The sequence below is a fragment of the Colletotrichum chrysophilum genome (genome assembly GCF_026319265.1).
Source record: "Colletotrichum chrysophilum strain AFK26 chromosome Unknown scaffold_61, whole genome shotgun sequence".
NCBI classification, from domain to species: domain Eukaryota; kingdom Fungi; phylum Ascomycota; class Sordariomycetes; order Glomerellales; family Glomerellaceae; genus Colletotrichum; species Colletotrichum chrysophilum.
This window is the reverse complement of record NW_026517348.1, coordinates 109,884-132,275: the sequence shown is the minus strand read 5'-3', so window position 1 is coordinate 132,275 and position 22,392 is coordinate 109,884. Positions and strand designations below refer to the sequence as shown.

Sequence of the window (22,392 nt, the reverse complement as noted above, 5' to 3'; positions counted from 1 at the left end):
CCGAAACCCCGAGCCTAAACAAACCAAGAGCCTTCAACACGTCTGTCTCCGAGGGTAGAGTCTCTGGAAGAAAGAATGCTGGTGGAAGTTCCACCGAGAATAAAACGAAGCGTCATGCCTCTCCGGGACACGAAACCGGCAACCCAATGGTCGGAAAACACAACACTCCGCCTCGAGGAGTACCTTCGTCTTCCAAGCCTGTTGTCAGCAGCGGGATTCCCGTCGGTGGCAGCAAAGGTAGTGTTGGCGCCCGTGTCATCACGAACCCACCGCCTGCAGATAATCCGTCCAATGCTGTCCAAGATCCTGCCACATCATGCGATGAGCTGGAAGGAGACTCGTTTGGAAGACATCCCCGCGGTGTTCCTCTGGCAAACGACTTGACTCCGCAGAATGTGAAACGGAATCTCCAATCTCATAACAGCCAGTCGCGGCCGGCGGCCGAGAAGGAGAGTAAGACACAGTCTCCAGCCAGCGCGAAAGTTCAAACAACAGTCACACCGAAGGAAGAGCACCTTCGTGCGAATGATGATCTACACAACAATAACATCGAGAGAATGTCGGCCAAACTTTTCAAGAGTTCTCGCCCAACTCTCCATGCTTACCTCCGTGACGAGATTGAGGCCATGTCGAAGACCGTTATGGGCAACATGAGAAAGCGCACTGTTGAGGTGCTCGGCCGTCCATCAAACTCTCATCTCGGATTCGCTACTCTTCGAGACGTCGAAGACCTTACGCTAGTAACGATGGAAGCCGAGATAAACTCGGTGAGAAAAGCTGCCTTGGAACAGATTGACAAGCTCGACAAGCAGGGCTCAGATGTCCCGATCAAGCGCGAAGCTAGCGAGCTCGAGGAAGGAGGAGTCGCTGAACATGCTCGAGAAGCCAAGCGCCAGCGCACCTCCAACAGTGACAACTCGCAGGATTGTATTCAGTCATGATAAAGCCTGGGGTCCAGGGGTGTGACAGGGACTTGCACCATGACAGTCACATGATACTTGAGAGCTTCGAGACGAAAATTGGGGTATGGAATTGAACGTCAGCCGTGTTCGCAACCGCAACAGCACGCTAGTTGTTTAGATAGTCTACAGGAAATGAAGGAATCTTCTCATATCCAAATCCAGTATCCATGTGATCGTTGTCAATCGTCAGTAACGTTCAGCTCAGGAACCTGTGTAGTCTCGTTCCACACCAACGGACCCGCCGGCCTTCAATTCTTTTGCCGCCTATTGGCAAACCTTTTTGGCTTCCAATGCGGATAACAAAGGTGAGGAAAGAGACCATATATGGCCCAGAACTGTTGATATCAAGGCTTGAGACAATGGTCCCCAACTCACTTCTACAGCTCAGGGGACGACCAGCCAAGTAGGCCATGACCGACCCTGCGCGACCCTATCTCTCGCACCTAGATGGCCGTCTATTCTTGTCGCCGACGGGATAATCTACGCGCGACGGTCCTCCTTGTGGGTCTACATGACCGAAACGTGCCGGCGCCGCCGGCTGGGCTTTGCAACGCCTGTTTCGGCCGGCTGTGGCTGGTCAGCAATTAATTAGCCAAGACCTGGGAACAACTAAATATAATGGGCGGGAAAGCGAGAATGGGCAGAATTAAGGTCCGCGTTTAAGTGCTCTGGAGTACTCCGTCAACGCGAGTACAGATGAACACCGTCGCGGAGCGAGTACAATTGGTCGGCGATCTCAATGTCCACAATTTAAAAGAGTTTGTCTTGAGTCAGTGGCACATAGCATGATAGCAGGCGATTAAATCGCCGCCGAGTTGTACAACTCGCTTGGAATATCTATAAAGCAAGTCTTTTCTTTTTGTGTTCATTTCGGTTGCTTGCCACAGTTGATCACTACAAGTCAATCGTTCCAATAGACAGTCAAGATGCGCTACTTCTTCGCCCTCGCTACCCTCATCACCGCCGCTCTGGCGGTTGCCATCCCTGAGCCCCAGGGCAAGTGCAACCCCGACTTCAACTGCTGCACTTTCTCCGAGTCGGCGTGCAGCGAGCGCCTCCAGGCGTGCACCAGGACTTGCAACGTAAGCTTGATGTTCCGCCCGACGGTGGGAATCAACCAGACTGACTGTGATAAAGGGCGTCACTACCAAGGGCATCTGCAACGACTTGGGCGCCGGCTCTCTTACCTGCGATACCGCTTAGATTCAAGCCATTGGTCCGGGGTTGGTGGAGTTGTGAGATCTTCAGCATTAAGCGTACATATGGGAGGGTTTTTGCATCAGCGGCATCATAGCATGAAATGAAATACCGTAAAACCCAACATTGTGTCATTCCTTGATTTGTTTAGCGAGTGAAAATAGAACCGCTTCTTGATGGTTCAAGTTAAGCCCAACGCAGAGAATTGAAAGCCCCAAAATCCACCACGAAGCTCCGCGCAACCCAGCATTCAACACATGATGCGATGACAGCTTCAGCAGCTACACCCGCACTTCTCACAATTCCCCTGCCCGCAAGCCGCGTTCTTCACAGGCTCACACTCCCCCTTGCCCTTGCACTTCCGCCAGTCGCCGAAGCCGTCGCCCCACGCGGTCCAGCACCAGTGGCCCTTCTCGGGGTTGCACTTCTCCCAGCAGTACCCGTCGGTGCAGCCGTAGTTATCGCCCCACCAGCAGTCGCGCGCGAAGACCGTGGCGTCCGTGGCATCCGCGGCGGTGTCGCGGGGGCTGACGAGCGACAGCGGGTGTTCCTTGCACTTGCGGATGTCGGCGGGGCTGATGCCGGCTTTGGTGGCGGCGTCGGTGGAGGACATGACGCCGAGGGGGCCGCACTCTTCGGCGGCGGTTGGGGCGGGGCCGGCGGAGGTGAGGGAGAGGTGAGCGGCGAGGGTGAGGAGGGCGGTGGTGGTGAGCTTCATTTTGGGGTTATGGATGCTCGGGGTTGCTCTTCGGTTAGAGATGGCTTGCCTTTGGGAAAGAGACAGAGTTATGGTCGATATTGGTTGAGACTGGCTTGTACTGAAGGCGTATTCTGCTGGTGGCTTCATTCACCCTGTAGCAAAAAGGCCATCTAAGCCCTTATATATGAATCTTAAATCTTGTTCAGTACGCAGCTTTTCAATCTCCTCTCTACCGTAAGGTGATGCACAAGTTCCTCCTCGAACGCCGAGTCTTTGGGTCTTCTCTAGCTGTCCGCATCCCGAGTTGAATAGCCTACTGAAGTGAAGGCGTGGCACGTCGTAGTGGGACAGATGTTGTGGCTGGTTGAACCAGGCTCTGGGTCTTGGAGGAAGAGTTCTCCATCCGGGCGATATCTCTGGCTAACGGGGCAGAACATGTGTTATTCCTACCTCTTCTATGTCTACTTGTGGCTATGTAAAAGCCAGTAAGGGTTCTCTTTGGTCTGTGGATGTCTGCTGTTTGCCGGGGGCAACCGATGACAACATGCCCCTTGCGGATGACAACATCGCTCGTGGAACTCAAATCAACAACTCTCTAGCCTTGCGCATCAGCACGTGGAACAGTCGCCAACAGCATCGAATGTCAGGCTTACTAGACAAATCCTTCGGTATGCCTTGATCCATACATTTCTAGCCGAATCTGTCCAACGTTGTCAAGCCGTGAACGAAGTTGCGGTGAGCCTACCATGATTTTCTCACGAAAAATCCTGGATGGCCGGCCTCTCTAGGACCCGATTCAAGAGGACACGGCCGCGCAGCAGATCCCATCATTCACTTGGAAGTGCTGAGATACACGGCTCACTCCCTGTCGCAAGGTTCCAATTCAGGTGTGTCGAAACAAACATCTAGGCAAGCTGCAAAAGCCACATCGACCTGATCCCCAAAACCATATCACCGGAGACCACTCCGGAATACGCAGAGAAAAACCACCACTTTTGTGCAACGAGCCCAGCCCAGTGCTTCCACACTGTATGTCAAATCAGACCCCTGGCTTCAGCTGTCCGCTAGCGCAATGTGATGTGCTGCCCACCCCCAGCACTGGTGAAGATCCCATCTCGCGTCGCACGACGCACCGCTAGGCGCACTTGGTAAGGCTCGTGATTGGGCCCCAGGGAGGTGTTTGCACCCCAACGGGCAATGGGGCAGAAAAAGCAAGTAAAATGGGGAAAGGCGTCGACAGCCGCGTCAGGCCCCTTTCAGCTCTAGGCCCTGTGGTCGAAAGGACAAAATGCACCGGACACGAGATAGCGAGGGGTCATTGACAGAAATGATTTGGTCTCCCACGTGGGAGAGCTGTCTAGCGCTGTCTGGCTTTGACAAGATCACTAATCTGGTCGAAGAGGAAAGATGTCGAGGAAATGCGTGGGCAGACTGATGATGGACTATCTCCAAGTCCAGCAGGTCGTTTGAGCGTCTGTCGACATGCTGTAGCCACGATGATTGCAGAGTCGACTGCAGCATGCATTAAATGCAAAGTCTGAGCAGCCAAATCGAATACTGTGTAAGGCTCACCACCAGGGGACAATATCTATCTGACGGCAGTAGCGCGGTCTAGCCCCAAGTCAAATAGATCCAGGCTAACTGGAAACATGCCAGATTTTCGACTGTCTAACCCAAAAGTGCAAATCCCTTGCTCGGGAGCCAAGTCCGAATCCCCGCGGATTCGTCCTCAGCCCCAGGAAGATCTGGGACTTTTCTCCCTGTGCTTTCCCATCAGAATTTCCGCATCGTCTCATCGAAAAGTGCTAGAATACACATCTTGAGCAGCATCAATCGATCGCGATGTCTGCAATCACCAGCTCGTACCCGGCTCTGTCGAGCATGGTGCAACCGGCCGTGAGCGCCGTGGTCTCGAGCGAGGACAACTGGAAGGGCAAGACAAGCCCGGCCGAGAGGAGGAAGATCCAGAACAGGCTCAATCAGCGGACGTGGAGTAAGTGGCACCCACCACATGCAACCTGCTTACGGTGCCTCCCTTCGTGGTGCCCCGCCACCGCATGCCCTCTGCTTATCACGGCCTCGAGATGGAATGGGAGTTGAAACGGTTCACTAACGCGGACATCGAAACGTATTAGGACAGCGACGGAAGGTGGAAAGACTGCGCCAAGGCCAGGGAGCGGCCCGCGGCGCTGGTGCAAGCATCTCGCCGACCGAGTCCACGGCCCTTGTCCCGCGCAAGACCTCGTCGTCTTCCACCGCCTCTGAAGATACCTCTCCTTCCAGCGACGATGCGGAGACGTACATGTACACCACGGCCATGGAGCTCTCACGCCCCAGCGCGAGGCGCTCGAGGGCCAATGGGGAACGATTATATGCCAAGCACGCGACGTTGATGGCGCTGACGTATATCGGACGCAGGCGGCAGCTGCTGGACCTGCAGGATGAGGACATGGACGAGCTGTACGACCTGTTCCTGATGAAGGCGATGCACTCGGGGACGGACCCAATGTCGGACTCGCTGATCCCGCTGGTGCAGTTCAACCTCTTCCGGGGGCTGATGGAGAACATGAAGACGCTGGGGATCACGATGCCGATGGTCTGCGACGAGGACTGTGCGTCGCCGTTCGGGACGGACCCGCGGTATAACGTGCGGACGGTGTGGAGCGTGCCGGTGTATCTGCGGCCGACGGAGACGCAGCTGACGGTGGTGCACCATCCCTGGCTGGACTTTTTGCCGCTTCCGCGCATGCGGGATAACCTTATCAAGGCGGACGGGAGCTATGACGACGAGGAGCTGTGCCTCGACATGATTGGCGACGGAGACGCGCCGTCCGGGAAGGGGGAGATGATTCTGTGGGGAGACCCTTGGGACCCGATGAACTGGGAGGTGACGGAGCTGTTTGTCAACAAGTGGCGTTGGGTGTTGGAGGGGTGCGAGGAGATGATTCGGTCGTCGAACTTTTGGCGGGCGCAGAGGGGGGAAAAGAAGATGCGGGTGAAGCTTCGCGGATGATGTGGCTTGCATTGAATGGCCACTCTTGTACCAAAATCCAACCCATTGTGTCGCGAGACTCTGGGGCTTTCTTGTTCTTTTTTCTTCGAGCCATGTCTAGACTTGGTCAATGTATTGGCTACCTGTGGAATGGAAAAGACCTTGTCTCTGCGGCTCAAAAACCACGTGCGTGTGCGGCTGCTTTGTTGACTTCGATCGAGACCGCAGGGTACCTTATGGATCCATGGCAGAGAGACCTGGTTTCTGTCAGGAAGGGTTGATTCATATACCGGATGGTACTTGGATTCTCTCTGCTTTCCGTAGGCCTCGATATCCATTGACTTGCATGTCTTTTGCGGTCGTAGTGTTGGCAAAGTTCGTCTCTCATGGTGCGCAGCTGGATTACCCCTTATCGTGTATTTTGGACCATCCCCCAAGTACAAAAATGGTTCCTGGATTTGCTCACACATATTTGATTTTGCGAAGGATCTTTGATGGGCAAAAAGCTTGTAAGATGGAAAAGGGAAGTTGCCAGCGAGACCTCCCCAGGCAAGTGGTTTCCTAAAGTGACAAGAACCCAGCAAGGAAAGACCTCCAGTCGCGACCGCGACCTTCCTCCTTCCCCTTCTGAATTTTCGTCGGTGCCTTCCTCTATCTCTGTCATCTTTTCTGTCTCTGCCTTTCCCCATCGCTGCCTCTTTCCATCACCTCTACCCCTCGTCACCACTTCCCACCGCCGCCTCTGTCTTTGCCCGTCATCCTCTCTCTCGCCTTGCGCGTATTCATCGCGATCTCTACACAGTCTTCCTCCTCGTCGACGAGATATCCCGACTCGGCTTCTCTTCTCCTACCAACGCGCTTTTTTCCGTCTGCACAATAGTCGACATCCCGAGTCTGCTTCTTCCACTTCAAGGTACTATGGCCTGCCACGCTGTTTTCTTCTACCTACCTGCTGACCACGAATCTCCTACGTCAGACCCTATGCGACCGCCGCCACCATGAAGAACAGCTCCCTATCCCGACTGCCCAACGAGCTCATCTGCTGCATCGTCAAATGCGCAAGCCAGAATGCCTTCCAGAGCAAGAGGGATCTTCTCAACCTGTGCCTTCTCAATTGGCAAATGTACCCTTTCGCTCAGCTCGAGTTGTACCGCAAGGTCGAGATCCACAGCATGAAGGCCTACGACCTCCTTACCCGAAGCTTCATCGAGAATCCGGACCTGCGCAACTGCGTGAGGGAGGCGCACATCTCTGTCGCCGGCGGCCGTTTCGATCGTTGGGCTCTGAACGTTTCATCCTGGACCAATGAAGAGCTCAACATGACCAACCTGTGCGACACCGACCGCAGCCTCGTCATTCTTTGCAAAACCCTTTGCGGCATCGGATCCCCGAAGGAAAACTCGCGCAGCGTTCTTGCCCTGCTTCTCATCTTTCTTGACCGGGCTGAAGAGGTTAGGCTTGAGGTCAACTCCTATTGTCGCCCGTCAACTCGCGTCGTTATCGCATACCTGGATATGCTATCCCCGTCCTTGCCGTCGTCGTCGTCCTTGCCCTTGTTGTCGCCGTCGTCGCCGTCGTCCTTGGCCGTCGTCCCTCGCAGAGCTCTGTTTCCATCTCTGAAAAGCTTCTCGCTCACTGGCTTTAGCCTCCCGAACCATGCGGAAAACGTCTTTGGCCAGCCGATCAGCGTCCTCACCCCTCTCCTGTCCGCTACCAATCTTACCGACTTGCGTCTTATAGGCGATACCCCTATATGGGATGCGCTCGCAGACCCCGACATTGCCAACGTCCAGCTTCCCCTGAAGACATTGACACTCGACTCAAGCAGTGCTGACGGAACCGGCCTCTGCCACCTGCTTAAGCGCTGCCCGAATCTCAGAAGACTGAAAGCCTCCATCAAGAGCCCTCGCCGGAATGGAAGATCAAACATCAACACAGTCCTTCCACAATCATGCCCTCAGCTGAAGGAACTGTCCCTGAACACCCAAGGATACAACCGCTTCTTTGGAAACACGTGGGTCATAACCCCAGGCTCAACTAAGCACATCACTTGCCTGCCTCAGATGAACAACCTCAAAGAGCTCCGTATCACTCTCGACTGTTTCTTTGACACTCCAGCCACCATTGAACTTTTGGGATCGAGCTTCCCCGACTTGTTGGCTCCTCGACTGGAGAAGATTTTCATCGACGCCACGTGGTCCTTGCTCGGGGTCAACGGCCGGATCACAGCTAGCCATCCGCAAGTCATGGCCTACAAGAAAGGAATCGAGAAGATGATTACCGCTCTGTGCACTGCGTCGAAGAGCCAGCTACCTTGTCTCAAGGTCATCGCCCTGGGTGCCAAATACGGAAAGCCAAGGCAGTGGACAAAGGATGCGCGCAAGCTGCTGGCTGGAACAAATGTTAAACTCAAGCTGGTGACTGGCAATCATACAGGGCAACTTTGGCATCAAACTTGGAAACAGATGCTGGAGGTTTGAGGGGGAGAATGAAGAAGGGAAAGTGGAGGGGAGGATATGATATGTATGTTGCTTAGTCGCCACGAGAACTTCAGGTCGTTGCTCTAGACGAATTCATTGCTACCACTCAGTTCTTAAGCACTACCCTCGTGCCCTGTGAAGCCTAGATCTAATGCTGAAGGACGGCGACGACGACGACGACGACGACGACGACAGGGACGATAACGGGGGACGATAACGGGGGACGATAACGGGGGACGAAGACGGGGGACGAAGACGGGGGACGACGACGGGGGACGAAGACGATAGGGAACGGACGAGGACGATGACGGACGACAGAAGTGACAGAAACGATAGAAACAAAAGGACCGATAGGAACAATCGAGATAAAAGAGATGTGAGAAGAATAACGTAGACCAGAGAGGCCACAGGGACGATAGATGAAATCATCACAGGCATCAGAGACAGTGAAGTACCTGACCCCAAAGCCACAATCATGACCAGACTTCGTCAACGGGGTGACTAATCGCCATGCATTCAAGCCACCAACGCCCGAATTTTTGACTCAAAGTTAAGCGATCCATCCCTTCCAAGCCAAGCCCGCTTCGACACCCTTTTCAAGAAGGTGGAAATGACAGGATGCGGGGTTCTGCACGGAAGCGTAACCGAGACTGTGCCGCAAGGTACGACGCACGAAATACGAAGGATTGGGGAGGCGTTGGTTGGTGGGCCGATGTATATCCCTGAGATCGCAGCCCTTTTTAATGTTGGAGATCTTGATTTGTTGTGAAGAACATAAACTCGCTTTTTCCGATTCGAGGCGTCGATTTGGTCAGTCACATTCCTAGCATCATGTTTGGGGTATCGAACTGGCTCATTGCCTTTTCACTCGGGATCGCGTCGGTGGGATATTTCATCATCCGTCTCGTTCAGGAGCGCAGGTTCTACAAGGACAAGGCACGTTGCAACATCATGATGAGGACAGGAACGCGGAAACCTAACTGAAGACAGCCGTGCCCTCCGGGCCACTCGTTCCTATGGGGCCACCTGCGCCTGCTGGGCGAGGTCGCGGCGACGATGCCGCCCGACTGCCACCCGCAGGTGTATATGGCGGCGATCGCGCAGCGTTATGATATGCCTGGGGCGTGGTACCTCGACTTCTGGCCCCTGGCGGACCCGGTGCTGGTGGTGACGGACCCGGACGCGGCGCAGCGGCTGCTCACGGGGACGCCGACGCTGAAGCACCCGCAGGTGGGCAAGTTCATGGGCCCCGTGCTGGGGGAGGACAACATCGTGAGCGTGAACGGGGAGATGTGGAAGGCGGGGAAGCGGATGATGGGGAGCGGGTTCAGTCAGGGGTACGTGAAGCCGATGTTGAGCATGTTTTCGGAGGATGTGCTTGTTTTTCATGAGAAGTTAAGGAAGAGGGCGGAGGAGAGGGGCGAGGAGGAGTTTGAGCTGGAGGGGGAGGCGGCCAAGGCTATTTTTGACGTGATTGGGAGTATTGTGTTTGGGATGTCGTTGGATGCGCAGGGGAAGGGGTCGGTGTTGCTGGAGGACCTGAGGGCGTTGATTCAGTATTTGAGCTTTGTGATTACGAGCTGGAACCCGGTGAGGAAGGTTGTTGAGTGGTGGCGGATCCGCGGGGTGAAGAGGCGGAGTGATGAGGTTCTTCGCAAGGCGGTGCTGGAGCGGTGGGAGGTGATGAGAGACGAGGGGGAGGTGCCAAGTCGGCGGCTGGCGAAGAGCATCATGGACCGGGTCATTGCGGACTGGATCCAGAGTGGAGAGGTGGGACCGCCGAAGGGGGAGGTTTTGCACTTGTTGGTTGTGAAGTGAGTTGGTTGGTGATGCGTGGGAGAAGACGGCGTTTGCTAATGGTGGGCCAGTTTGAAGACGCTGCTCCTCGGGGGCCACGGCACGACGACGGATGCATTCACGTACACGGTGATGTTGCTGGGCCTGCACCCCGAGGCCATGCGGAGGATGCGGGAGGAGCACGATGCGGTGTTCCCAGCCGGGCTGCAGGAGAGCGCGGAGATGCTGCGGACGAACCCAGCCAAGACGAACGAGCTGGAGTACACGACGGCCGTGATCAAGGAGACGATGCGCTTCTACCCCGTCGGATTCAGCACGCGGATCGCGCCGCCGGAGCTCAAACACCTCGACTGCGACGGGAGACGGCTGCCTATCGAGGGCTTCATGCTCGCGCTGTGCCAGTTTGCGTCGCACTTCGACCCGGCCTACTTCGCGGACCCCAAGGTGTTCCGGCCGGAGCGGTTCCTGGGGGCGGAGGGGGCGGCGCTGCACCGGTTTGCGTGGAGGCCGTTTGAGAGGGGCCCGCGGGCGTGTATGGGGCAGGACCTGGCGATGGACGAGCTGCGGGTGTTGTTGTTACTCACGGCGCGGTGGTTTGATTTCGAGACCGTTCCGGTTGGTAAGAGGGAGGCGCGGACGACGTTTTTCGAGCTTGACGCACTGGTGGGAGACATGGCGTTCCAGGAGATGAAGATGGGGGCGGCGGTTCGGAGTGGGATGAAGATGAAGGTGAGGCTGAGTGGGAGGGAGTGAGGTGCGTGGCTGTTGGTCTCCGTGCTGCTTGATGCCGTGGCTTTGTGGAAACTTGAGCTGTAATCGAGATGACAATCTTGCGTGTTCATTTGATTGTCGACAGGCTGGCACAAGGCAAGATCTGGATGTGTTGATTGTACATCACTGCGACATCGCTCCGAAAACGATCCAGTTAGCGGATTTGATCGTTCGCTCTCGTAGAGCCATCGTTGTGCCAATAAGCTGGAGGCTGCCTTGTATCACTGCTGATCGATGAACTCAGAGATTATTCTGGAAGCCTTATCTCCTGATGGCGTCTGGCGCAGCGTTGCCTTCCGAATCAACGTCACAAACAATGTCATGGGCGTCGATCTTGTCGATGATCATCGGAGAGAGCTGACAGCAGCCCGCACGTGACTTGCAGACATTGCTGACGTAAGGCAAGGAGTATGCACGTGGGGCGATGTCATCAGCCGATCATTGCCCGAAAAGTCTGCCGACCGGCGCCTGCCCTGGAAATAGTTACACAGTGACACTCTGTTCAGCAAGAGACGATACGCATGACGATGGCAGCTGTCGCTTCCTCCCGACTTGGTTCCAATATTCTCGATACATTCGCAGTTTGCAGTGACTGGATCAGCCAATGGAGACGGCCTTGTTTGAGCAAGTTTCTCTACCTGGCTCATCCGCACACGAAGCGAAGCGAAGCGAGATGCAATCCAGGCCTGCCTACGGGGTCCAAAACGACCCCCGCAGCCAGTTGAATGCGATTGCATGTCGAACATGATGCAAAGTCACCAACGCGGTGCGGAAATACGTCGCGGCAAAGGGGTCCATCACACGTGTCTATCGCTAGTCGGCTGCTGAAAGGCAAACGTTCCCGACAATTGCCTGCCCACCGACATCACCCGCGCGAGGGTCCGTCAGCCTATCTCCTGGGCTTACGCCGGCAACATGTCGGTCAAGACAGCGCCGGCCACAGGCTAGCAACGCCGCCGCCTGGGAGATACATACCGCAGTACACTCCGACGCGGACGGCAAACTCAACCGATCCCAGAGTGGTTGGGACGGCCAACGGGCGACGGGCGAAGAGCAAGCCGCAACCCGCCGGAGGTCAATGCGACCCCCATTGGAACGCAACGTTAACGTTGGCCGTGGAGACCGGCAGTGGGGTTCTGGCTGAGGTGGCTGCTGAAGAAGCGGTGATGAAGAATTTCCCCTTCCAGGCGGGACATCCGACGCCTTTTCGCGAGCATCTCGCTTGGAAGTCGCATGAAGACTCACCGGACACGCCGTCACGCCGCCAGGGCATTGGAGTCTTTTTTTGCGTCAGGCATGTGCCATTTGCGCCGTGTCGCCGTATGCCGCAGAAATGCCTCGAAGAGATTGACGAGTCGCCCAGTCTCAGCTAGATCAAGAGGCCCGAGGCCAGAGGGCGACGACTGGTGAAGATTCACGCACAAAACCCGCAACTGAGACGGCCACAGCTGCCGATAGACGTCACAGCCGCGGGCCACACCACCCCTCCCCAGCAAGCTCGGAGGCTTGGGGTAGAGTTGGTGCCTGCTTGGGATACCCCTCCTCGCCCCCAGGTGCCCCGACGTCAGCCGCCTTGGATAGATTCAGGGTCCTGCCTGAACGAGTGTGCCGCTATCTGTTGTCTGGTGCGCCGTCGAGGAGAGCCTCGCAGGTGCTAGAAGATACCATCGCTGCTTTTGGCGAGTGTCACGGACGCCCTCATCTCATCTTCTGCCAGCCACCCAGGCCAGGCCAGGCTAGGGTCATCTGCAAACGCTGCATGAAGAACCAATTCGTGGAATCCTGGCGCGTGCAAGCACAAAAGACGCAAACCCACCTGCTGAACCTTATCAGCCAGGCCAGCGATAAGAGACAACCTACCGCCGTACACAGAAACAACACGACAATGTGAGGGGTCAGCGCAGCACCAGCAGCCGAAAGGAGATGAGGCGATACGCCCCTCCACCCGCCATGGGACATGCATTGCCCGGCGGCGGACCAGGCCAAGTCAGCCAGACCACCACCCGCCCGTCCTCTCGCGAGAGGGCGACTGGCTGCCGTCAACGCACAAAGGCCGCAAACCCCACCCATCCACCGTCACAGCACAAACGGCGCCGCACCACCAATGACGGCCGCCCGATCCGGCTCCATCTGGCCACCCTCATCTGACATCTGACCCCTCCTCCAGCGTCCGCTCCCCTCTCTGCCTCCTGCGACGGCCGAGTGCCTCTTCGGATATATAAGTGCGCGGTTTCTTACCCTTCTCTTCTAAGTCTTATCTACTCCACAACGCGATCAATCAACTCCATCACATCATCGTCAACAACCTTTTCAAACCTCTTCCAACCAACCAAATCCATCAAAATGAAGGGTGACTGTGGCTGCTCCGGCGCTTCTACCTGTACGTCTTCACCCCCATGTGGCTGCGCTGCTGCTGCTGCATCGTCGATTACGACATCGGCGCCAGCGCGCTTGTCTCTCCCCCTATGCCTTACCGTGCGCTAACCCCCATGTCTCAGGCAACTGCGGCTCCAGCTGCTCTTGCTCCGGCTGTAAATAAGCTGTTCGCCTCTGTGCGTTCAGCAGACAACCCACGAGCCATGACACATGTTTCCGTTTGACGGCGGTCTGCAGCGGAAACGTCCAGCCGTCTTTCTCGACTTCGACTACGATGATATGAGTTTTGTTTTGCGGGAAATGGGGCTATGGTTCTGGGGGATGAGCCATCGGCGGATTGTGTTCTCTTTCTGACGGAAGGACCTGTTGGCTAGTTTAGTCACTCATTTGGCAATTGACTTTTGAGACGCCGAAATTGTCTTCTCGTGCCATGTAAAAGGTGTAAAGCGATCGTGGGCATGGTTTGATTGTTGTTGATGCAATGGAACCCAGGCCAGGCCGTGCTATTCAACACCAGTCGTTGCAACAACCAACTGCGACACCCAGAAGACGATGATGGTCTTGAAGCTATTCGTGATATCCCGGCCATCATCATCCATTTATATACACCATCAAAAACCCTCAAGGTGCTCAAAACGATCACCCTCATCAACCACGACCCCAAACACCAGCTTCCTCTCACCGCTCCTATGATGAAGCACAACCCCGCCCCGCCCCGCCTTGGCTCCCTCCAACCCTTCCATCCCGACCCTGTAAGGCCTGTGCAACGACAGATCACCACCTCAACTCAAAACACACCTCACCACTCCCACGCTGGCCGTCCTTCACAAACCAATGCCGACACGCGCCGTCCCCCCTTTGCCAGACGCAAACGACATCGCCTCAGACCATTCACACACTCGTGGCTCAGCTATCGCCTATTAGCAGGCTCCCTCCGACGCCCCGCGCCGCCCAACAGAACAAAACACGCTCCTAAACGGCAACCCGGCCCAAGCCGCAACCCGTGGCCCCCGTCCCCGCCCTTTTAGGCCATTTCTACCATCCCAATAGGCCGGAGCTCCCGTCCCTCCTTACCAGGGGAGGGGCAGAAAAATAAAATAAAGCAGAAAAAGGACGGGGCCAGCCTCCAGCTACTGCGAAGTAAGGTAAGGTACGGATACACCGCATCTAAATCGACGACATGCCACTGCACATCCACAGATCCTTGAACTCCCCGCCGTCCTCTGATTCTCGCTCTTTCACGTTGCCAGGTCTCCAGTCCAAACAAGGAAAAGGAAAAACGAGCCTATCCGTAATTATTCCCACTCTAATGGGGTCCATTGAATGGAACCGCAGGTGGTCCAAGTCATGGGGCAATCCGAGACGATCCGTGGGCAAAACACCACCTCAGCTTCGGCTCTGAGGACCCCTCATTCTGCAGCTCAAAGGAGACAGACAAGAGAGGGGAACCACTGGGTGGGCTTTTCGCGTTTGGCCCCCATGGAATGCGTGATCATGCCGTCTCGTCCATCGCCTCACACCTTATGTTTATTTTCGGGACATTTTCGTCTCGCCTTGCCTGGCTCAGGTCTCACATCTGCGGCCGCGAGGGGAGGGCGACGGGGGCTGCTTCTCACTAAATCATGCAAAGAGAATGTCCAGACGCCGTCGTCCGTCTATCAGTTCGGATTGTGGTCTCGACCGCCGTACTAACTAAACAAGCGCGCGGCAGCCTGGACGTCATGAATCATCTCATCATTCCTCAGTAAGGCCCAAACTTCGGACCTACCTAAACGAACAAGCCACGCCGTGAATAACCTTCCGGATTGTTGCACCTCTCAATTGTAGTTGGCCCCCTTCGTAATTCGTACAGAACACGATTAGATGCAGAGGCACAAGAAAAAAGGACGCGTAATAACCTTCCAAACGCCTCTTCCCATTCGCGAGAGCCCTGCAGGAGCAGCACGCACGCCAAGCACCGCGCATCGTGAGCTCTCGGCATCATCTTGCCGGCGGGGGTCTCACCCACGCCATGGCAACCTCACGACAGGTCTCGACGACGGACGACAACGACAACAACACCAGAACGAAACAACAAGCTTGCCTGCGCTCGCCCCGCCCCGTACCTTTTGCCCCTCCATCCCACTTAAAAGCTAACACCCCCCGGCCCGAGCCTACCCAACCAAAAGGAAGCTCTCACCCCTGTCCATGGCGGGGAGCTGCCCTTTTTTTCCAAGCTGCGGCTCTTGGCTCCAAGCTTCCACGTAGCCAGCTTTCCTGGAGCTGAGGTGGGAACGGACGTCCCGTCGCATGAGAGAGTGACATGCGGCAGAAACAAACCGAATCACCGCGAGGGAATGCCTCACAACTGTCCCGGCACAGCTTGCCTGCCTCTCCTTACAGGGCAGGGCCAAGGTTGTGCCAGCAAAGACGTGGAAAGTCAATGGGCAAGACCAAGACGAGGCAACCCGCCCCAAGATGCAAGCTCAAGCTACGTGACCTCCGTGACGCGATCGCCAAGCGGGAACCCTCTTCCCCTTCCCCCTTCTCATCCCATGTCATCCCGCAAAAGACAGCTTCCAAGACCGCTCTTTCCTACCATCGAGGTAGCTCTCCCCTTCCACCTGCCTCCACGTGTTTGATCCTCTCTGCCTTGAATGGAGGCCTCTCGCCCCTCTTACCCTGAACGCCCCTTTGTCTTCTCGGCCAAGCCTGTGCCCCTCATCCGTGATCCATAGACCCCGTGGTAGCTAGGTAGCTCACCTGTCCTCTCACTTACGGGTCCCTGACGTATATATAAACCCAATTCCTCCTCCCAACATCCACTTCTGTCTTCCTCTCCCACTTCAACCTCACCACAAGCTACAAACCACAAACAAACCTTTGATACCCCCTTCCACCACCACAAACAAACCACATACAAAATGTCTTTCCACGTTTCTGCCGAGAACATCCGCGTCGACGACGGCCACATCCTCCGCGCCGCCCTCCGCAACGAGAACGGCGACCTCAACGAGACCGAGATCGACCTCAACAACTGCCTCGGCAACAACGACGGCCACTTTGAGTGGAACGGCAACGGTACGCCTCCTTCCCTCCTCCCCGTCGTTCTCCTTCGCCGGATGGACCCTTCCCTCCATGGCTTCCTCTTTGTCCAGCACATCTGCCCTCAGAACAATCATCACTAACAAGACATCCCACCACAGGCTACTCCAACTCCGCTGAGGAGATCCACTTCTCCATCGAGGGCGGCGACAACGTCCCCATCCTCCGCGCCCGCCTCTTCAACCTCGGCGGCGAGGCCATCGACGCCGACTGCAACCTGTCTGAGCGCATCGGCAACGACAACGGCAACTTCGTCTTCAGTGAGTACTGCCTTCCCCGCCCGGCAGGGACAAATATGATGAATGGGACAATTTCTGACGCTGGAATGATTCAGACTAAACGGATGACGACGATGACGATGTCACGGGGCAGGTGGGGGAAAGCATGTTGTTGTGCCGCTGCATGAGCATGGTTTTTTATGATTTGATGAAAGGGATGACGCGGGGTCATAGATACACCTACGAATCCTAGGTAGCGAATCGAGCTACGGAGCCGTTTTGAGGCTGAATGAACTTTTAATGTCCCGTTGTGAAACTGCGTGGTTCATAAGACGGAAGCATTGAGGGAACCCCTATTTTCATTGTGATACCAAGGTATTTGATCCGTCGAGGCAGGAACCAACCCGTTGCCGTTCTTGCCTATTCAAGCTATCCTCATTGGACGTCTGCTTCCTTCCTTCCTCCACTCAGTTGTCATCGTCATCGTCATCGTCATCAGAAGCATCCTCAGATCTGAACGCGTCGATTTCGCGCACCATATCGTCCGACAGGGCGAAGTAATAGCCGTACGTCACGCGCGGAAAGCTGCTCATCTCGCGCACCTCGTCCATGATCTCAGCCGCGCTGCGGTGGTAGTCGACCGAGAACGCCTCTAGCAGCTCATCCTCCGAAGAAGCGCCCCCGAGGAGGTGGACGGGGTGAGGCAGCGGGAAGACGGGGAACTGGTGCTTGCGCCAGAGGTCCTCGGCGGGGTTGGTGTGTCTCTCCTAGAGGTCTCCCGGTCCCTTCAGGAAGAAGTGGTCGTTGCTGTCGATGTAGAGGCGGCGCGAGTAGTAGTCGATCATCTTCAGGTACGGGGCGCCGCCGCCGCCGCGGGTGGTGGTGTTGTAGGTGCGCGGGAGGGCGAGCCGGAAGACCACGCGGTGGGAGTCGCGGACGGAGTGGTAGTGCAGACGGGCGACGTGGAATGCCATCTCTTTGGCGAGGGCGCGGGCGGTGGGGAGGCCGAAGGCCTTGACGATGTCGTCGGCGTAGGCGATGGGGCCGTACTTCTGGCGGATGGAGGCGGCTTCGCTGGGGATGGGGCGGGCCATGCCGAGGAAGACGAGGGGCTCGAGGGTGAGCTCGCGGGGAACGGGGACAGTGGTTGTGTTGGGGACGGGAGAGGAGGCAGCGGCCAGGTTGATGCCCGAGACGTTGGCGATGTCGAGGATGTGCGCGGAAGGGATGGCGGCGGCGATAGGACCGATGTTGCTCTCGTCGAGGGAGAGGCGATCGAGGGGCGAGGAGATGCTTTCAGTGTCAGAGTCCTCGTTGTCTTCGACGAAGCAGGTGTTGGGATGGCCCTCCTGGCCGGTCTGGGGGTGGTCGAGGTCAGCCATGGCGGGCGTCTAGCTGCTTTGCGATGGTGTTGCGAGGAGGAAAGAAGTTTCAAAACAACACCAGTTGAAGTTTTTGGTAAAATCTTTTCCAGTGCCTTGCTTAGTCGTTGAGGAGGGCTCTATCGTGAAGTCTTCCATCGAGTCAGTGAGGGGGTGTCTCTCAGGGGCGCGGGCTTGGTGCGTCGATGATGCCCTTGGTCTGTGGCTCTTACAGAAGCCAAGCGCTCCTGTTCTTGGGCCCGTCCTAGTAACAAAGACACTCTCATGATGGTGCTTGTCTGTCTGCTGAACGATATGATGACGGTCTATCATCTCTTTGTAGGGGGAACAAATCATCACTGGCTTTCATATATAGATGCATCATATGGACGATTTGATTCTACTGTGTAGACATTTACGTCTTTTTGTAAAAGTCATAGTCCTCCTTGAGAGAAAACTCTGAATGGATTCATTGCGTGCTATGAAAGTAACAGTCCAAACAGGTAGCTGTCTTGGTCGTTGGACAACGGATTCCCCTTAAAGCTCGGGTAAGAGCCCTCGATGATGCCTTGGGATGATCTAGGCAGGTGTTTCGAGTAGTGGCTGGATCCGATTGTTATGCTGCTGTCTTTCTCGTGTGAAACGTACCTGTCCGTTGCCGTATCTCTACTGAAAAGCAAGAGCATAGGCCGTTTCCCCGCGGACATGGAGCTGGGAAACAACATTTGTCCAAAAGTCCCGGATGGAGAAGCCAAGATCAACACAACCACTCGATAGTTTCTGCAACAAACTTGCTGCCACGAAAGCTCCGACAGCATTGAAAAACCGGCAACTCGCAGCCGGCGAGCTTGCCCATCAGCCGTACATGTACGTTGCCGCGACGCTGGTACTGAAGCTTGTCTAACACAACCTAACTCAAGTTCCGCAGCAATTCCCAAACGCATCCTCGTCCAACCTCCGCCTGAATCACCAAACACACTCCTCTTCAAAACCCGCGATTCACCGCAAACACCATCCAGCCATGTCATATAAAGTCCCTCCTACGCGACCTCCTCCAGCACCCCAGGTCTCACGCCAAAGACTCCAAGCAACTACATCCTCAACAGCCGCCATGTCGGACGACAACAACTCCTTCGGCTACCCAACCGGCCCGGCCGAGAACAGAAACACGCCCAACGGGCCGAGATCAAACAACAACGCCGGTCGCATCCCCGTACGCTTCATGCCCGACAACGACCCAAGCCGCATGTGGCGTGGTCCCACGATCCCCAATCAGCCCGATGTTGGCACGCAGTGGTCTGCCCCACGCGCGCTGGACTACATGAGCATGCGCGCCCGGGCGATGAATGGCGCGGATATGAGTAACAGGATGTACACGCCCGGTGGCAATGCGCGGTACGGCGGAGCGGGCCCGACTTACAACGACCTCGCCCGCGAGAACGGCGCTGGTATGGGAGGTGGAGGCGGCGGCGGCGGCTGGCCTCATGCCGGCGAACGCCTCGGACGGGGCATCTACGATAACGTGGCCTACCGCAGCCATTGGCCTGGAACCCCGGGAAGCATGCCCGGGCCGATGGGGAGGGCGGATAGCTTGAGGGCAATGTACGGCATGAGACTGTTGCATGAGAGCGGTGGGGGCTTCCACATGCGTCCTCCAAGAGAATACCAGAATGGGCAGAACTGACAAAGTCCCCAGGGTGGGATGAATGGAGATATGAACGGGGGCAACTATGGAGGACCCTGGGTTTAGGAAATGGTTGTGGGAGAGGGAGATACCCGTCATAAACATGCACCTGGAGGTGCCTCTGTATTTGTGCTGCCGGCTTATCCACTAGAGGCCGGCGATATAGTGATATACAGTTCATACTCATAAAACAAAAGTCGACTCCAACATGGTATCTTTTCAAGAAGAGGCGTCCCCGGCCAGTAGCGCAACCACCGTCCGCACAGCCGTCATGGGGCCTTCGTTTCCTTGCACGAGCCTCTCGAAGACTTTGGATGCTGCTGCTAATGAGCCGCGCTCATCTCCTAGACGCCCTGCGGTGTGTTAGCTTTGCGTGAGAGGGAGGGAGAAGGGGGTACAAACATCTACCCGGCATGCCGATCATCAATCCAACTTTACTCTGCGCCTCTCCAGTCCAGTCAAAGTCTATCCTCCATTGTATCCTCAAGCACGACGTCTCCTCGTCCACCGCATCCGGGATGGGGATCTCGTAAGCTGTTCGTCCGAGGTGGGGAAGCAACGCTCCGCGAGTGAGGTTTGGCGCCCTGTCTTTGTCGCCAAGGTTGCTGTCTGCATCCTGGCTTGGGTCGTCGTCGTCCTTTCTCCTGCGCTTCTTACGCCGAGTCCTTATCTTGGCGACGCTCTGGACTAACTTCTCCTTATCCCCCAGCTCGTTCTCCAGGACATGCCACACATTGGCTCGCTCGACGGCGAGGCGGTACCACTCGGCCATCGCCCAGGTGACGATGCTGACGTTTCGTTTCATATGCGTGTTGGAACCACCGCCGGCGACCTTTTCGATGAAGGGGCCGAGCTCAGGGACCGCGGCTGGGTCTAGTCGGGGCACGCTGAGGTGCTTTATTTGTAACTTTTCGGTGTCGACTGTCATTTCGACCTTTGCCATGAATAACCCTGCGGGATGTGCGGATCTGAGAACGATATTGTGCTTCCGCAGCAGAGGCTCGTCTTCGTTCTCGCGGGGCAGGATATTCGTAGTGCCCGAGAACTCGAAGGGTGTGAACGCCTGCAGGTACGGAAGCTCCTCCACCGCAGTCATTTGGATCGGGTGATGCGATACTGGTGCCGGAAGTTCCTCTTCTTGCGGCTTTGACGTGAAGGGCTGCGTCTGTCCAAGAAACGCCATGGATAACCAAGACGTCGGATTCATCGCCAAGTCAAACCACTCATCCGCCGCGTCGGGCTTCTTGTCCTTCTGAGGGGGTACGAGGTGCCTTTGCAACAGATCGAAGAGCTGCTCTCGCTTTGAAGCGGGCACGAAAGATCCAGTCGCAGACCTAAGCGACTGCACTCTCCGAATCCGCTCGTTTTCCTCGGTAGCAAAGTCCAGGTCTGCCTCCAACTTGGCAATCTCCGCTTCGAGCGCGTCTCGTTCCGCCTCGAGCTCAGCATTCGGGTTGGGTGCTGGTATCTGCCGCGCCTCGTGTGTTCCTGCAGGTCCTTTTCTCGTCCGTGTCTTCTTCGCCGGCTTACTTGGGCTTTTCTCTCGCGTCACGGTAGGCGGGGCCTTCTTCGAGGGGTCCTTTGTCTTCTGAGAGAACTCAGGCGGGCGGAGGGGCGGTTGCTTCAAGGGCGAACTCTTGGACGGCGACGCGGGCCGTCGCTTTCGTTTTGAGGGTGTATCGTGGATGCCGGCGGGCGGCGTCGTGACCACCGGGTCAGCCTGGCCTCTCTGCGTCGGTGTGGGCGGCAGCTCAGGCTCAGGCTCAGGCTCGGGTTCAGGCTGTGATCTCTGGGGAATGACGCCAGTCGGTGGTGAGCGGCGAAGTCCACGTCGAGCGAAAGGATTGATCTCCTCTTCCTCCACCTCTGGCTCGGGCAGCGGTCTGGGTACAGGCTTGCCCGAGGAGCGGCGCGGTCTAGACGCCAACGCTCCGCTGAGTCCTGCTCGCGAAGAGCTCGGCAATCGTCGTGCGGGAGACCCAAGAGGGGACTCGGTCGGTGTAGGCTCGGGTTCGAACAAGCTTGTTCTGGGACGCGCCGGCTTGCTCGTCAAAGACGGCCCAGACTCCTGGCTCTGGGCAGCGGACCCCTCGCGAGCATCTTGCGTAGATTGGGTCGCATTTTCGGCGGCGGGCTTTGATGGGCTGAGGCTTCGTCGTCTTAGGATGTCTGGATTTGTACGCGAGAGGCTTGACCTGGTGGGCGACGCGAAAGATGGGCGTCTCGGCCTCCGGATCAAGCTTCGTGGTGGGGGAGGATCGGGTGGTGTCGTCGACTCGTTATTGGCTTCGTCGCGCTCTCTGCTCAGACGCGGCGATGTTCTTCGCCGTTTCGGGGCGGACTCTTCCATAGTTTGTACGCGTCACAGGACTCAGTGTATCATGTCGTCGTCGAAACTGGGCCCTCGAGGGCGTTTCGTTCTGGGAGTAGTGGATGTTGGAAGCTGCACGATGCATTCGACCGAGTGTTATGGATGGAGCGCGTCTGTGTACATCCGATGTACCTCCAATGCGACCTCACCGCCTTCCAATTCGGGTGGGTCTCCCCAAAAGGTAAACAAGGATGCAGCTCCCTGGTCAGCAGGGCCCCCTGCCTACAACTTCCATCCATTCGGACGGGCGATTTCCAACGTCTTTTTTTTTTTTTTTTTTTTTTTTTTTCCGTTTTGTTTTTCTTCGGATCTTTATAACATCAATTGAAAGCCGTCTGTTTTTCGCTTCTCAAAGCCAAGCCCCGTGAGTCCCGGCTGAGCGCGTGGCCACCTATCAGC

The 22,392-nt window shown here is 56.4% G+C and overlaps 10 protein-coding genes across 10 annotated transcripts; 7 read left to right on the top strand and 3 right to left on the bottom strand.

Moving 5' to 3' along the window:
• Positions 1 to 146: 146 nt before the first annotated feature.
• On the top strand, positions 147 to 941 carry COL26b_007518 (uncharacterized protein; the record flags this gene model as incomplete). Its single annotated transcript, XM_053180305.1, has 1 exon — positions 147 to 941. The coding sequence occupies one exon, from the start codon at positions 147 to 149 to the stop codon at positions 939 to 941; it is 795 nt and encodes a 264-aa protein (XP_053035754.1).
• A 947-nt stretch (positions 942 to 1,888) lies between these two features.
• COL26b_007517 (uncharacterized protein) lies at positions 1,889 to 2,165 on the top strand (the record flags this gene model as incomplete). The annotated part of the gene is made up of 2 exons (XM_053180304.1): positions 1,889 to 2,044; positions 2,100 to 2,165. The coding sequence occupies 2 exons, from the start codon at positions 1,889 to 1,891 to the stop codon at positions 2,163 to 2,165; spliced, it is 222 nt and encodes a 73-aa protein (XP_053035753.1).
• Positions 2,166 to 2,433: 268 nt separating this feature from the next.
• COL26b_007516 (uncharacterized protein) lies at positions 2,434 to 2,877 on the bottom strand (the record flags this gene model as incomplete). The annotated part of the gene is made up of 1 exon (XM_053180303.1): positions 2,434 to 2,877. One exon carries the CDS (start codon positions 2,875 to 2,877, stop codon positions 2,434 to 2,436), a length of 444 nt encoding a protein of 147 aa, XP_053035752.1.
• A 1,824-nt stretch (positions 2,878 to 4,701) lies between these two features.
• On the top strand, positions 4,702 to 5,872 carry COL26b_007515 (uncharacterized protein; the record flags this gene model as incomplete). The annotated part of the gene is made up of 2 exons (XM_053180302.1): positions 4,702 to 4,852; positions 4,995 to 5,872. 2 exons carry the CDS (start codon positions 4,702 to 4,704, stop codon positions 5,870 to 5,872), a joined length of 1,029 nt encoding a protein of 342 aa, XP_053035751.1.
• Positions 5,873 to 6,849: 977 nt separating this feature from the next.
• On the top strand, positions 6,850 to 8,331 carry COL26b_007514 (uncharacterized protein; the record flags this gene model as incomplete). The annotated part of the gene is made up of 1 exon (XM_053180301.1): positions 6,850 to 8,331. The coding sequence occupies one exon, from the start codon at positions 6,850 to 6,852 to the stop codon at positions 8,329 to 8,331; it is 1,482 nt and encodes a 493-aa protein (XP_053035750.1).
• A 1,056-nt stretch (positions 8,332 to 9,387) lies between these two features.
• On the top strand, positions 9,388 to 10,881 carry COL26b_007513 (uncharacterized protein; the record flags this gene model as incomplete). Its single annotated transcript, XM_053180300.1, has 2 exons — positions 9,388 to 10,145; positions 10,200 to 10,881. The coding sequence occupies 2 exons, from the start codon at positions 9,388 to 9,390 to the stop codon at positions 10,879 to 10,881; spliced, it is 1,440 nt and encodes a 479-aa protein (XP_053035749.1).
• Positions 10,882 to 16,178: 5,297 nt separating this feature from the next.
• On the top strand, positions 16,179 to 16,698 carry COL26b_007512 (uncharacterized protein; the record flags this gene model as incomplete). Its single annotated transcript, XM_053180299.1, has 3 exons — positions 16,179 to 16,335; positions 16,461 to 16,619; positions 16,694 to 16,698. The coding sequence occupies 3 exons, from the start codon at positions 16,179 to 16,181 to the stop codon at positions 16,696 to 16,698; spliced, it is 321 nt and encodes a 106-aa protein (XP_053035748.1).
• Positions 16,699 to 17,044: 346 nt separating this feature from the next.
• Positions 17,045 to 17,959, bottom strand: COL26b_007511 (uncharacterized protein; the record flags this gene model as incomplete). Its single annotated transcript, XM_053180298.1, has 2 exons — positions 17,045 to 17,339; positions 17,433 to 17,959. 2 exons carry the CDS (start codon positions 17,957 to 17,959, stop codon positions 17,045 to 17,047), a joined length of 822 nt encoding a protein of 273 aa, XP_053035747.1.
• Positions 17,960 to 19,049: 1,090 nt separating this feature from the next.
• On the top strand, positions 19,050 to 19,622 carry COL26b_007510 (uncharacterized protein; the record flags this gene model as incomplete). Its single annotated transcript, XM_053180297.1, has 1 exon — positions 19,050 to 19,622. One exon carries the CDS (start codon positions 19,050 to 19,052, stop codon positions 19,620 to 19,622), a length of 573 nt encoding a protein of 190 aa, XP_053035746.1.
• Positions 19,623 to 19,841: 219 nt separating this feature from the next.
• COL26b_007509 (uncharacterized protein) lies at positions 19,842 to 21,972 on the bottom strand (the record flags this gene model as incomplete). Its single annotated transcript, XM_053180296.1, has 2 exons — positions 19,842 to 19,975; positions 20,031 to 21,972. 2 exons carry the CDS (start codon positions 21,970 to 21,972, stop codon positions 19,842 to 19,844), a joined length of 2,076 nt encoding a protein of 691 aa, XP_053035745.1.
• Between the last annotated feature and the right edge of the window lie 420 nt (positions 21,973 to 22,392).